Source organism: Engystomops pustulosus, chromosome 7, assembly GCF_040894005.1.
Source record: "Engystomops pustulosus chromosome 7, aEngPut4.maternal, whole genome shotgun sequence".
NCBI lineage: Eukaryota > Metazoa > Chordata > Amphibia > Anura > Leptodactylidae > Engystomops > Engystomops pustulosus.
In genome coordinates, this window is record NC_092417.1 from 100,544,658 (window position 1) to 100,559,885 (window position 15,228).

A 15,228-nucleotide genomic window follows, 5' to 3' on the forward strand; every position below is an offset into this window, starting at 1 on the left:
TCTCGTAAATGAAGATAAATTCCTGTGGCTGGAAATGTCAGACTACCTAGTATCTGTAATGCATTTAATGAGTTTATAAACCTGACTATTGACATTATTGAAATTATTTATTGCTTTCACATCATAATTTCTGAATTATATGATCAAAAAGCGAACAGATATAATTAAAATGGTAATAGCCCCCATTATACATAACTCAGCGCCTCCAGTATGTTACCAAACCAAAACCAAGGTACTCCACAACAAAGCAACATAGTTGAAAAAAAGGTGCTTCAAATGCATTTCATTTACCCTAAAATAAAAGATCTACAATAAACTGTAAAGTTACTGACAATTTTTTAGCACAGTTGGAGAGAGCCTTTGACAACAATTCCAGCCATACCTGTATCATAAGGACACTGCACAGAGGGCATTCAATTGAATCGGGACAGCATGTATGAAATTGTCCGACCTGAAGCATGTGATGAAGCCAGACGGAAAGATGGGGACCAAGTAAAATCCCTGCTAGCAGGCAGCTAGACACCTGCAGATAGCTAATTTGAGTAAATTAGAGTAAGGCAAAAGGATTTTATACTTTACAGTTATACCTAAAGCATAGAAGTAAGGAGAGTACCATATAAAAGATCAGCACAATAAAATGTGACATGTCAGGTTTTTCTCACTGACTATGATGACAAAATCATGGCATGTCTTGGGCTAGATTTACACTTCTGCGAAAAAAAAGCTCCCAATATAAATGCTAAACAAGTCCATAGACATTTACCATCAGGAAAAACATTTACCATCAGGGAGGGATATCACAGCAAACTATGGGTCTGGCTGCTGGAAGAAAATATATATGTTTAATGGGGAAAATTATTACCTACGGGAGACAGATGCTGCTATATGGCATTCATCCATATGAACACCCAAATCACCGCCTGCTGCCGTTGTTCACTCCTCCTAAAGACAGAGGTGGAGGGGCTGCACAAAAAGATGTATCTCTTATATGCTTACACACAAACTTATAAATTTCTTCTGTAAGAAATACTCATATACTTATATCAAAAGTCCCAATTTAATTGTTAACCCAGCCTCAGTTTCATTTAAAATCATGGCAGACCTGTGCTTCTAGCCACTAAGAGGCTACCCCAATGCACACCTCCCAAGTGCAGTTTGTTTGATTGCTTTAGAAGACATAGGCAACATTCACAAGTTCCATGATAAACAGATGCAGCTTAGATGCCAAACTGACTGGAGCAACATACGATTAACCCCTTACCGCATCTTGACGTACGTGGTACATCATGGTAACTCCCTGGGCTGGACTGAGCATGGGGGATCACCACAAGATCCCAGCCGGGCTCCTGCAGTAAAAGCTAGGATCACAATAGTCGCAATCATCTTGACTGTTTAACCCTATATAGACTATATTACCAGGTACTCACCCGGACGATTGACACTGGGTGCGGGGGAGCCAATCATTTCTATGGCAGCGGTCAGGACCAATGAAGGACCCTTAGGCTGTCTTCAGCAGATGCATTCAGCATGATCTAACAGTTTTCCTGCAGAATACACAGACTGTTTAAAGGAAACCTACCACTGCGGATCTACCTTTTAAAATAGATCCGATACGTACGTAAAGATATTCCTTTTTAGGGCTAATCCTTTACTCCACTCAATCTTTGCTAATCTTTGATCAGGGTAATATGTAAATTTTCTAAATAGGCTACTGGGGTGTGGAGTAGCTGGGGCTGAGGCTACACAGCGCGGATACTTAATAGCCTCTGGGTGTAGAGTAGCTGCACCGTGTAGCCTCAGCTCCGGCTACTCCACGCAACCTCTTTATACAATTTTCATAGTACCCTGATTAAAGATTAGCAAAGATAGAGGGGAGTAAAGGATTAACCCTAAGGGCTATCCTTACATACTTTGGATGCATACACAGCCAGATTTACCTTAATTGGTAGAGATCTGTAGTGGTAGGTTTCCTTTAATATGATATACTTCAATACATCAGTATTGCAGTATGTTACACTGAACAAGTGATCAAATGTGTTCATGTCACATAAAACAGTAAAAAAAAAGTGTGCAAATAAAAAACAATTAAAAAAAAAAGAATAAGTTCCCTAATGCCCCATACTATGTAAAATCACATATAAATCAACACAAAAACACTTCATATTGGGTAGTAGCACATCTGTTACAACTGGTACAATAACAAAAAATTGTTCCTGAATGCATGAAAATGACAATATTTTCACATCCAACATCTTAAAAACAGGAAAAAAAGTAACATTTACCCCAACATGATACCGATAAAAAGTAATGCTTGTCTTGCAAAAAACAAGCCATAAAATAGTTTTGTAAACAAAAACATAAAAATCTTATGCCTCTAAGAACATTGCGATGCAAAAACAGACCAATTTCTCACCAAATAAGTTCTGTATTCTACAAAACAGGTAAACCATAAAAAGCTATATACATGAAGTTACTTCATAATAATATTGACCCTTAGAATATAGATAACATATTATTTTTATGGTTCGGCAAACGGTCAAAAAAGTAAAATAAAAACCCTAAACTAGAATAACTGATTTTCTTATCCCCTGCCAAGAAAGAGTTAATAAAATCTCATCAATTAGCTATTCAATCCCGCTAAATGACTTACCGGAGAAGTGGATCTTATCCGAAAAATAAGCTCCCATATGTCCACATTACAAAAAAAAGCATAGCAAATCTGCTCTGAATGGCGGTCCTACCCATCTACAGACGTTTATCAACATATATGGGATATCGACATATATTGAGTATCATTTAATCCATTGTGAATGTTTCATTTTTGGGCCAAAATGAATGTATTGCCTAAAAAAAATAGCAATTTGTAAATTGCACCTTTATTTTTTTTAACCCCTGAGAAACACCTAAAGGGTTAAGTTCTTAAAGTTCATATATTGAGAGGTGTAGTTCCTATGATGGGGTAATTTACAATGTTTTACTATTATTTAGGCCTCTCAGTCACTTGAAAGCTCAGCTGGTCCATATTAATAAAGAATTTTGGTGATTTTCATAAAAATGTTAAATATTGCCCCCAAAATTCAAAATCTCTTTACATCCTAGAAAAATTAGAGGATGCATAAAAAAAAACATGCCAACATAACCGGGCAAATGTTAGCAGACATTCGTGAAATGTTAGTAATGATATTATTTGGGTGGTATGGTATTCCGCCGGAAAAGCAGAGAAATTTGAACTTTGAAAATGGAGAATTTGTATAAATTTTTACTTAATTGAAGTATAATATGTCACAAGAGAACAATCTCAAAATCCCCTGCATATCTTAAAGTGTTCACAGTATGACACATTGCGGCTCATTTACTAAGGGCCCTGCGGACCGCACTTTCGTAGGACATCTCGTCGATTTCCGTTTTGCGCCGCTGGGACAGGGATTTAAAAGGGGTTGTTGGTGCATGCGATCGGATTTTGCCGCAATCACGCTGGCTTTCATGAGACACAAATCGGGGGGGGGGCTTCGGATGATCTGACGGATTCAGACAAACCGCAGGATTTAACGTCAAAATGATGTCGCAAGCCAGGCCCTTAAATGCACCGGGAAGAAGAAGGTGATCCCCAGCGGACCCGAGCGGGGAGGATACATGCAGGATATAGGGTGCACGATCTTCATGAATCGCGGCAGAGTTCATCCTTGTCAGAGAGTCTGCATCGAGGATCACCCAGGGCCCGGGTAAGTAAATGTGCTCCAGTATGTTGAGAAAAGTGCTGTGCTAGACAAAAAAAATAAAAATTCTTCTGTGATGTTAAATGCTTTTATGTACAAAAGTACTTTAATGGGTATTTCCATGAAGACAAGATTCTTAAATATACTCAGGATAACAAAATCACAGATATATTTCCACCTCTCTATCAGTCCTGGTGTTAAAATTTTAGTTACCCCTGGAACCATAATTCTTCTGACTATGGTTGGATTCTTCTCATGAATAGCTTCTATTGTCTGCACTTTGCTCTCTGTCTCCTGCCCCTTCCCCCTGCATTACAAGATCAGCTCAGGCACAGATACTTAATGCCAGCAAGCAGCATGCAGAGACTTACCGGTACTCTAAAAGCTACAGATAAATAAGGTCTTTATAGCAGAGTTGTGTGTTTTATTGATTAGGTGAGGGAACAAAGCTGAGAGTGTCATGGTGTGTCATATCCATCTCATGGAACTCATGATCTCTGATCTGTCTCATCTCTCTTTTTCTATGTGTCAGATACTAGTATAATGTTTAGGAGCTAAATAAAAGTGTAGACAAACCTCTAACCTGATCATCTAAGCACATTTTCAGCTCACAGTATCTCATAGCACAGAGGAATCATGAAGTGTCTGCTTAGAGAGTCCCTGCCCACACTCTGGAATTTTACACTGACCATCATTGAGTGACATAAGCTAAAACAGGAATAAAACCTAGTCAAATGGTAAAGCAAAGAGGTTAAAAATTATCTTTCTTGTGTAAAAATCGCTAGGGGGTTGAAATTTGAGAACTTTTTTTCATGGGCAAACTTCTTTAAAAAATTATACCTTTATTGGCTAGCCAGAAAAATTATATGTGCTGCAAGCTTTGAGGGCACACAGACTCATTTGTAACTTTGCCTAATGAAGGGGCCCGTGTGCCCTGAAAGCTTGCAGAAAATATAATTTTTCTGGTTAGCGAATAAAGGTATTGTAACAATTTAACAGAATTTGAATATTTATTTTCCTTTTAAGCCAGCTTTTGTCCTTTTACAACATTGTGAGATTCCCAGACAGGTTAATGTATGATCTCTGCTGCGATTTCTTGAGTTAGCAGCACGGCTATGTATACCAGTGTTATGCAAGCAATTAACAGCGCCATCAGTGCCCCTCTGGCTGTCAAAAGTTCAAAAGTAGTGTGGAAGACGCTTTTGATCTTTTATTCTCTTATGTATGGAACAGATGTATGTTTTTATCATGTTTATGTATATTCTTTCTTTGTATGGATTTTTTCTTAAATAATAAAGTTTTTAAAAAAGAGCAAATATATTTAGAATACTTAGAATGACGAGCATCAGTAAATCTATGGGCCCTTTGGTTTACAGATAGAATTGCAACCACTGCAACCCCTTTACATAGCCCATTTCATTGACCCCATATTTAGTAAAGTAAAGTAAAATCTGCGTGAGGTATATGGCATCCATTCCTTTTTGCTGCTTTTGTTGATTTTATAAAAGGATTGCATTAAACAAATCTATATATTTATTAGACCAAGCTTGGAAAAGCAGTAATTACCATTATAGCAGCGGAAAATGAGGGTGTTTACAATCTTATTATTGCTTCTAGAACATTAGAGGAGGTGATGGCAATCAGTTTTAACAGGATGCTTGTTTTATTGCTGTGAACGGGAGGTAGCAAAATACTTCATTAGCATCCAGAGAACAGCAGCCTCTCTGTGTGTCAGCAGGTCCTGAGCATTAGGGAGGCAGCCGCGTTCTGTCAATGCGCTAATTACCATATTTGTTTTATTAATTTTTATTTTACCAGGACACATAAATAACAACGTTAAATGTAATACAAAATTACATTTCATGGACCCCGTGCAATAACTCTCGACCATTAGTGTGAGACAGGAGGTGATATTAATGTAATTATTCATGTTTACATGGCATAATCTAATGCATTCAACAATACACTGTCATTAACGGATAGTTGTGTAGGCGCAGTGCAAAGAATGCAATTCTCCACATGTGATAGTATACATCTTTCTTTCTGTCTATGTAGAATATTGAGTTCAAAGGAAAATTGTAAGATAAGGGCTCAGGCACAAATTGCTCGGCAATGTCTGGGTTGTATGGAGCTGTAACACGATACCACAGACTATATCCACTATATACAGGATTGGGACTAAATATATGATTGTGGGGGGTCTGAGCTGTTGGACTGCAAGGTCATAAGTTCCTCTTCTCTGCTCTGTGCTCCTGGGTTTTGTCTCAGCTGCATTCTGATTTAGAAGGCCCATAGAAGTCAATGGAGCCTTGGGGCAGAGCCCCGTCCCATGCACCATTGTTTTTATGGAACTTTTGATAGGCTAACAGTATATTCAGAAGTCCACAGCAGATAAGGTGAACTTGTGATCCCCTGTTCTACTTAATGCAGGGGGAGGGCAGCCAAGACCCCCTGCAATCATATGTTAATATGATATATGTCATATGTTAATATTATTAATAAGAACACCCCTTTAAAGGCTTGGCTTTTCACCTGGGAGCAGGGTAAAGACATGATTTTTTCCAGTAATTCTGGAAAACCCCTTAAAAGGGCAGATGCTGTTTGACAGGGGACACATTTTGACTGCCCTATGGGCCAGGACTGTACGGGAGAGGGGAAGAGCAGAGAATAAACCAATGTCAATTGGGAATGTTATAAAACAGTACAAGATTTACACCTACATACAGTACAAAGAGAAATACATTCATACAATAAATTAAATCCAAATAAAACTATTTACAAAGGATACATCTAAACCAATATGTAAATGGTGGTCACACAGTCCACTCTACTTGTAACTAAATGGAGATCAGAACTAGAGCTATAGAGAGCTATTACTATAGTAGAGTGTACATTATCTAAAACACTGCATGCTTCACTTATGTCTGCAATCTTCTTTAATGAGTCATAGAATATGTTTTCAAGGAAGGTCACAAGTGCACACTTTCACTATAATGCAATAAATAATTCAGAAGCTTCTGACACATTTGCTCAAAGTCTATTGGAATGATTTGGGCTCAAATGACTTTCTGACAGAGATTTCCAGAATCCTGTGTATTTCAGTACAGAATGACAACATATAATACAGACCCGTTCATACTGCATGTGGCAAATCAAAAGCTACACAGAACCCATTATTGTAGGTATTTTTGTACTCCTCCATTACTGATATCCATAATGGAGGGGGTCCATCTACAGTATACGGAGCTTTATTCATATCCAACGAGTAGCTCTTGCATGTGATCTGGTACTGATATTCATTCTACTGGTGTGAGAAATTATACATGGTCAAATTGGCCAACTGAAAGACCCTAGAGTGGGCCTTTGTTCTAACCCAGTCATGAGACACAGCCAATACAGGTTTCTTATGATTTCACACAGACAACCATGATGGCAAATCACTTGCCGTATGCCCAAAGTAACCCTTCAACAAATCTTAAGTGCAAATGAATGTCAACATTCATGTTCCAGAAAGCCCTTAACAACCACCATCATCATTATTTTCCAGAATAAACTACATAAAATGCTAAACGAATTTTGTTAGCATATTAACATTTTGTTCTTACCTCCATCCATTGGCCCTGTGACTGCATTAGAAGCAGGACACAAGGGTCAGACTTGTTGAGTGTGTCTCGGTCCAGCAGGTTCTTGCAACACACTCGAAGCTCTACCTTAGACACACAGGTGGCTGTGACTACGCCCAAGGAAGATGGAGATGCCAGGTCGGAAACCTCATTCACCATCATCTTGTCAAAATATTGTGGTTACCGAACAGGATGTAATTAAAGATTAACAAGTAAAGGATGAGGATAATTACGAGTGCACCAGACGACTGTCAGGATGATAGTGCCTTCTCCATGCAATGCTTTTTCTAAAGTATATCTGGACCATGGAAGTTCTCAGAAGACCTCTGGTAGCGTATCCAAGTTTTGTATTTATATTAGTGTCCTGTGTTTATAAGAGGGCCAACGATTGTTTATAAGAATGTCAGTGAACAATGCACTGATTTATCATGATGTATCATTAGGTCTTCTTAATATATAAATATGCGATGCATCTATATCATCTGCTAAAACTGGAACAATGCCATCAGAGATTCCTTTATCATGACCCCCGAGGTCACCATTAGAAAAATAGTACTTTCAAGAACTTTAATTTGTCTAAACTATATTCGCTGAAACATCACACGCCACTTTGCTGCTTCATCATTTTTGCTTGATATTCAAGGTTCAACTCAAGCCTAAAAGTCACTCCAGATATGATTCAACTCTCTGAACATGTACGCAATAAGGATAAGTGGACAATATTGGTTCCCTCACAAGGTTTGCCACCTCTTGATGGCCAGGATTTTGGAGAAGTTCTTTGAGATGGAATGGACCATGAAAGATCCAAAAAGGTCCCAGTTGTGCAGCGTATAAGATTAATCTGTTTGTGAAAAAGCACCAAGACAAGGATTTGTGAGCTTGAAAATCCTGCAACAGAAAATATAAATTTGTCATGGGTCTATACGCTTGGATAACATATCATGGTTGATATACATGCTTTTACTGATGCAGATAGAAATGCAACTCCAGATTCCATGATAAAACATACTAATAATGTGTCATCCATAGTTTACATCATACTTTTCCAATCACTGGCTTGCAGAGCTTATTATGTTCAATGTCAAATCACACAGATGAAATTTTACATTTTCAGCTACATGCTATAGATTTTCGCCCATGAAGCTTTATGGCTTCTTCTTCCCTACAATATGTTCATGCAAGGTTTCGACTATAGCATTGCCATTGCAGTATCATATCTAAAGATCATGTACATCCCCAGGTTGGCTGCATCTTATTGTGACAATGACTGACTCTCCACCAACATCTAGGTTGATAAGCAAAGAGCATGTTTATTTAGGGCATCATAAGCCCCTTAAATTCAGTAGGGCCCTGGCATCTGCAAAGGTTTACCTGGTTGTGGGACCAACCCTTTGCTGTTACATGTTCCTTCATAAATGCTGCTATGTAGAATCCCTTTGTAAAACATTGCATGCCAAGTATTTCAGACAAAATTATTTAGATGTAGCTGACATACAATACCACAGGGAAGTAAGAAAACCCCTTAAAGAGAATTTGCCATTAAAGGCAACCACAGCAGCCATGTGGAGACTTAAAGGCTATATCCACTGGGAATTCTGGGAAGATAATATGCATGTATGTTTATAAGGATGGGATGAAACTTTGTTCTTAGTCAGCCCCTTTTACATGAAGCATGACTTTTTCCAAAATCCTAATGAAAGATAATTGCAAATCCATCTATGGACAGTTCTGCTTTGATATGTATTCACCTCATCAGCAAAGTATACGTAATTGATATGGCTAGATGAGAGGCCACAGACTAGTTCGGGGTAGTAAGAAACCTCCGTAAGAAGAATTCTCCATTAAAGGCTGTCTCTGCAGGCATGTGGAGACTTAGAGGCCATGCATGCTCCACTGGGGATTCTGGGAAGAAAATATGCAGAATATTTAATGATGGGATAAAGAAAACTTTGTCATTATGCTTTCTGAAAGTCATGCTTGATGTGATTTTGCAATGTAGCCAAGAGCCAAAGCTTTAACTATCCCATCCTAGAAAACATATTTTCATATTTTTAATCTCCAGTGAAACCTGCATGGCCTTTAAGTCTCCAAATGCCTATAGAGGTGGCCTTTGCTGGCAAATTGTCATTAAGGCATTGTCTTACTCCCCTGACCTATTCTATAGCCACTCATCTACCCAGATCACTTCTCTATACTGTGCTGTTGTGATGGAAAGACATCAAAACAGAGCTGTCAACAGTTGGCTTTTATCCCACAACATGGCATTAGGCTTTATGAAACTGTTATGCTTGTTGTTGGAGTTGCCTTACAAGGCAGCTAAAATACCAATCAGTCTGAAAGTTAGAATATTTCCAGTTGCCCATGGCAACCAATCACAGCTCAGCTTTCATTTTACCAGTGCTCATGAATATTTTAAAGGGGAGCTGTGATTGGTTTCCATGGGCAACTAGAAATATTCTGACTTTCAGACTGCTTGATAAATCTGCCCCAAAATGTCCCTTATCTCATCCGGAAATGTATTTGCATGTTTTCTTCTAATACCACACACAATCATTGACCAGAGAAGTCTTTAAATTATTTTAGTAATTAGAGGGGTCAACCTGGTTTCATGTAGATTGCCTAAAACAATATATACTGTATGTGCAACCTCACATTAAAATGTATTATAGCTCCTATGGGAATATAGAAGTTGTCAGAGAAAATGTTGTGAAAACAGAATACCCCCTTTAGTACTGAGGAATACCCTGCAGGCATCCGCTGTGAATAAGCAATCCTGCTGTGATGTCAGGGAAAATCCCAGAAAGAATATCACAATGTATCTATCCATACAAATATATGTGATGGCTATAAATATCTGAACTTCTACTTGGAGGCATAAAAATAAAAGTGTGATCTGATTTTACGTAACAACCAGAATGAGGTGTGAACGGCAGGGGAGGCGGATGATGTACATCACAAGTCTTCTGATAACAAGGTTTGAGAACAAAAATGCAGACAAAGACACCTGTCATTTAGGAAGAAGGATATAAAGGAAGGTAGCTGGGGAACTAGTAAGGTTGGGTACAAAGTCATGTTGAAGGAGTTTATCCAATAGAAACATTGCATAACTGTAGAATAGGCACTTTGCCTATGAAAACAATGGGATCACTACATCAAACTGTCCAACAAGCCTAATGTCTGAACCACTTCCATGGGGAATGAGTCCCTAATTCATTCTCACCAGCACACTTATTAGTCTGAAACAATCCCATTTTATCAAGACTGGCTTCTAATATTTCACTCCTAATATACTGTGTACCTTTTTAACAATCTCAGGCACTACTCAAACCCTCTGTAATTCTCACACAATACATAGTAAATCTGGCAGACTGTTAAGGTAATGCCTACTGCTACCAAGCCCCACCTACATTTTGAAAAGCGACTGTAACATTAAAACAAGCACAAGTTACACTAAAAAATCTAAAAGAATGAAAAAATGGTATGAACATTTTCTCTATAAATTATGATGATGGGATCCTATCTAACTTATCTTTAAAAACAGAAATATAAAGGTCTGTTTACATGTGCTTTGTAACCTCTTATTTCAAAAGAAACCACAATGCAGTGCTCGATCAAACAACTCCCTACGGCTTATATAGGGGTCAGTTGTGTCTTGCTGAGGTCTTCAGTATTTTGCTAATAAAAATAATGTTGCGTGTAGGGCTATTTTCAATATAAGTGATGGAATGTATGACAGTGGTTTTGGAATCTGGAGATGCAGATATTACTGCACTAAAACACAGAAAAACATATTTATATTAAAGAGAGAGATGTATAGATAGATTAGAGTCAATGGTAAATAGATTCATTGATAGATAGACAGACAGATGTATGAATATCTTGGTGAACCAAGGTTAGATCCTGAGAGGGTTTATCACTTGTGTTGTTGCAAAAATGGGAAGATCATAAAAGAATATATAAACATAGGAGACACGTATAGAAGTATCAAAGACACTAAAGACTTAAATGCCGATTTTTCACTGCCATGTGGGAACCCTGGATTCGTTTTGCCAACAGACCACAGGCCGGTTGTTCTGCTTACTGTCTCGTCTGCGGTGTTACTCTGATAACACTCTGTCTTTCTTTCCTTCTCCCCTTCCTTTTAGATTATTCCCCTTTCTGCGAACTTATTTTTGAAGTATGTTTTTGGCAGATCCAAACCGTACCAAGGCTGAACCCTTCTCTTGCCTTTTTGGGGATTTGGTTTATTGTAACCTATAAATGTATGTTACTCTTTTAGGAATATGCTCCCCAGAAGGGGTCATATGTTACAGCTATAGTCAGTTTTTTTGTTTACATGTCTTGAATTTGTCCTTTGTTTCTGCAATTGTGAGATTTTACTCACTTTGTATATTTTTACTCCATTTGTTTTATCCATCAACAAAACTTTTCTTGTAGTCCATAGACACTAAAGATGCCTGACATATACAATATGACATAATTCAAAGAACATAAAACTCATGGGTAACTTGTAGCAATATACTTCACACAGGGGACAGATAAAATATACATATACGGTAATAGGAAATATTAAAATATACTGTGCATGAAAGAATATAAAGCACACAGGTTATACAAGGAAAAAGACAGAATACATGAAGGAACATATAAAACATGGGAGACATATATGGAAATATACAACACATTAGATACACCAATAGATAAATATGTAGAACATGAGGTGCACACATAGAAACATAAGACAAAATATGATTGTAAAAGCTTAAAAACACAAGAGATATGTGCAAAAAAATCCAGTACACAGACACAAGCATACAGCACGAGACATGTAAACCAAGCAACAAATAAATACATGTCAAACATAAAACATGCAAAAAATTCAATGCATAGGAGACAAGTATTAACATACTACACATGAATGACACATTTCAAAACCTACAATGCATATACAATGCAACTATACCGAACACGAGACAAGCACATAGAAACAAATGTAAAAACATACATCATATAGGAGACAAGGAAAACATGCTAAGTGCAGGAAATATATGTATTTAAAACATAAGAAAACCATGTGTAAATATATTCAATGCATACGTTTTTAAGTATAAAACATTTAACCTCTTGAAGGCAAAGGGCAGAACATACAACAAATGTGAGACACATGAAAATATCTCAACTCAAGAGAAAAATGTGAAAACATAAAACACATATGAGACGTATAGGAACATTTGTCATATGAGAAACATATGCTGAAGAGAATAATCCAGAAGACTGTATTAACCTAGAACACAGGGGAGACATGTAAAACGGTTACAGAACACACAAGAGACATGTAGACCTGTGACAGAACACACAGGAGACAAGTCGAGATGTGACAGAACACTATTTGAAAGCATCTTGTTCTGTGAGTCATAAACACTGATAGAACAAAGTAACAATGAGTCATTGACAGACCTGAAACATTGAAGTTCTAAGCACCTTATAACCACGCTGAGCCCTCCCTACATGCCATCCTGATAGCGCATCCCCCCATTACCACTTTTTTTCCTCACTTGATGTTTACCCTGCTTATTGTTCTTATCCATCTCATATGGATACACTTATCTACCTCTTGGCATATTTTACCCCACTAATCTCCTTCATTTCATATTTTACCCCACTTATGTCCTTCATTACATATTTTACCCCACCTATCTACTTCTTGTCATATTTTAACCCACTTATCTACCTCTTAGCATATATTACCCCACTTATCTCCTTCAATGTATATTTTACCCCATTTATCTTCCTCTTGGCATATTTACCCTACTGATCTCCTTCATTTCATATTTTACACCACTTATATCATTCATCTCATATTTTACCCATTTTATCACCTTCATATCATGTTGTAAACTCTCACTCTAGTATTTTATGCTGCAAAATACACTGCTTATCATCCTAAACTTACGTTTTTCCCTTTCCTTTTGTAATCTCATGTTGCACCTCATTTCTTTCGTCCCTATTACATCATGCTATACCCAACTATTCTAATCTCCCACACTTTATCTCATGATGTACTGCAGCCTTAAGCATCCTATAACTTATATTATTCTAGATCCCTACTTATACTGCACCCCATACTGGTACTAGGTTGAATCATGTATAAAACCCTCTTTTCCATCATCTAACATCTTAGTGGTCACTGTTTACTTTCCTCATCTCTGGCATATGAAACAGAACCAATGTTGATTCCATATCCTTTTCTCTCATTTTCTACTGTTACCTTTGTTTTTTTTTCATGCCCTATATCTCTTCATATTTTATCTCTCTAGAAAACTCTGAACTCCAGGTGTTCCTATCATCTCTGAGTACTTACTGTTCCCCCCACTATACTTACCTTTCCTACTCCACTTTTTATTTTCTACTTAATAGGAAGAATGTGTGTAACCTTATAGTAGCAGCAACATGTTTACCAAAATGCAACCGAAGTAAACCCCAGTTCTCTGTCTTCTCCAACTTCATATAACACCCAAAATATGGCATTTGTAACATTTCCTCTTTTCACCCCACCTATAACCCTGCAGCACCCCACCCTCACCTAATAACGAACACATCTCCACACTCTTCACCACATTAGCAGAGCCCCCACCCGCAGCCATCACCTTCTCAAATTATAAGTCACTTCTGTCCAAAATTTGGTCCTGAATCCTTTTGTAGGTTTTCTTGTGGTTTTTAAGAAACCTCAAATATCCTGTTTATTCTGCAAAAAGGACTTCAAAGCTCAAACAGTGTAAATGTTTCCATGTGCTCTCTTCCCGCAGAATATGATGTGGCTGAGTGTCAGCTCTTGGGCTCACCTGCTGTGCCTTTTCCTCCTGAGCTGAAGTGCAGTGTTGGTCAGACAGCGGATCTGTGCTGAGTAGCCTGCTCCTTATCTGGATCCTCGAGACTATCGCACGGCTTGCACTTCATGCTGTACACACATAGAGGGAGCCCTTGTCATAATAACTCTTTCACTGCCAGGATCTCTATACAGCTGCTCAACCCGAACTAGAATTGTGCCTTGTTTCCTCATACATGCACATGGATTTAATATCACTGTTCCATACAAGAACATACAGGAGGCTCCATGCTCTCACGGGTCACAAGGGGTATTTACTTTTCCATCCATTTTTTGTTCTATGTGTAGATTTAGATAGAGAGATATAAGGAAATCACTGAAGTAGTAATTTCCTAAAATTAGATACAGGCGTGATCTACATCTACTATAAGGCATATGCATATTCAGTGAAGCTATTAATCTGAAAACTGAACGCAGAACGCATCTACCCACACAGATTATTGGAGGAACTTCTATTTTAAGGTGCCTCAGCACTCCATGGTATCAGATCAGACTGGGTCAGTCCTTCCGCTTTTATTGCTTTTCCACTGCATAAAAGTATCAAAACTACCTAGTACCAGGCACTTTTCGGTCCCTAGGATAAAATGTCATATTGGCAGCAATGAAAAATGTATGCATATCCGCTCGCCTTTAAATATGGAAGTCCAAATGTTTCACCACCAATGCTCAGGAGAGGGGGGTAGATGATGGAAACATCACACCTCCAATGCCACTTCAGTAATCGGCATGCAACAGTAATGAAAAATGAATACATGTCCTCCAGCACTCCACATTAAACTCCAGTTAAAACATCTTCAATTTATTAATTTATTAAAAATGTAGATTCAAGGTGCAGCATACGTAGTTAACAGACTAATACGTTTCGAATTTACAAAAAATAATCTTAATCATGGTCAGATGACATAATGTCATATTGTTCTATCTATAAGCTTTGCCTTATTTTATGGGGCAGAATGGACTACACTATAAAAGTGACAACAAACAAGATGTGACTGATCTGGAA

At 37.9% G+C, this 15,228-nt stretch overlaps 1 protein-coding gene across 1 annotated transcript in view; it reads right to left on the minus strand.

Annotated features, from left to right (window-relative positions):
* Positions 1-14,333, minus strand: part of CPNE7 (copine 7) — a 75,934-nt gene extending 61,601 nt beyond the window's left edge. The window contains exons 1-2 of the mRNA XM_072117435.1: positions 14,182-14,333; positions 7,322-8,227 (exon numbers count right to left, since the gene is read on the minus strand). Coding sequence (XP_071973536.1) covers positions 7,322-7,501 — 180 coding nt within the window. The 5' untranslated portion in view covers positions 7,502-8,227; positions 14,182-14,333. The remainder of the gene's footprint in view (positions 1-7,321; positions 8,228-14,181) is intronic.
* Positions 14,334-15,228: the final 895 nt, after the last annotated feature.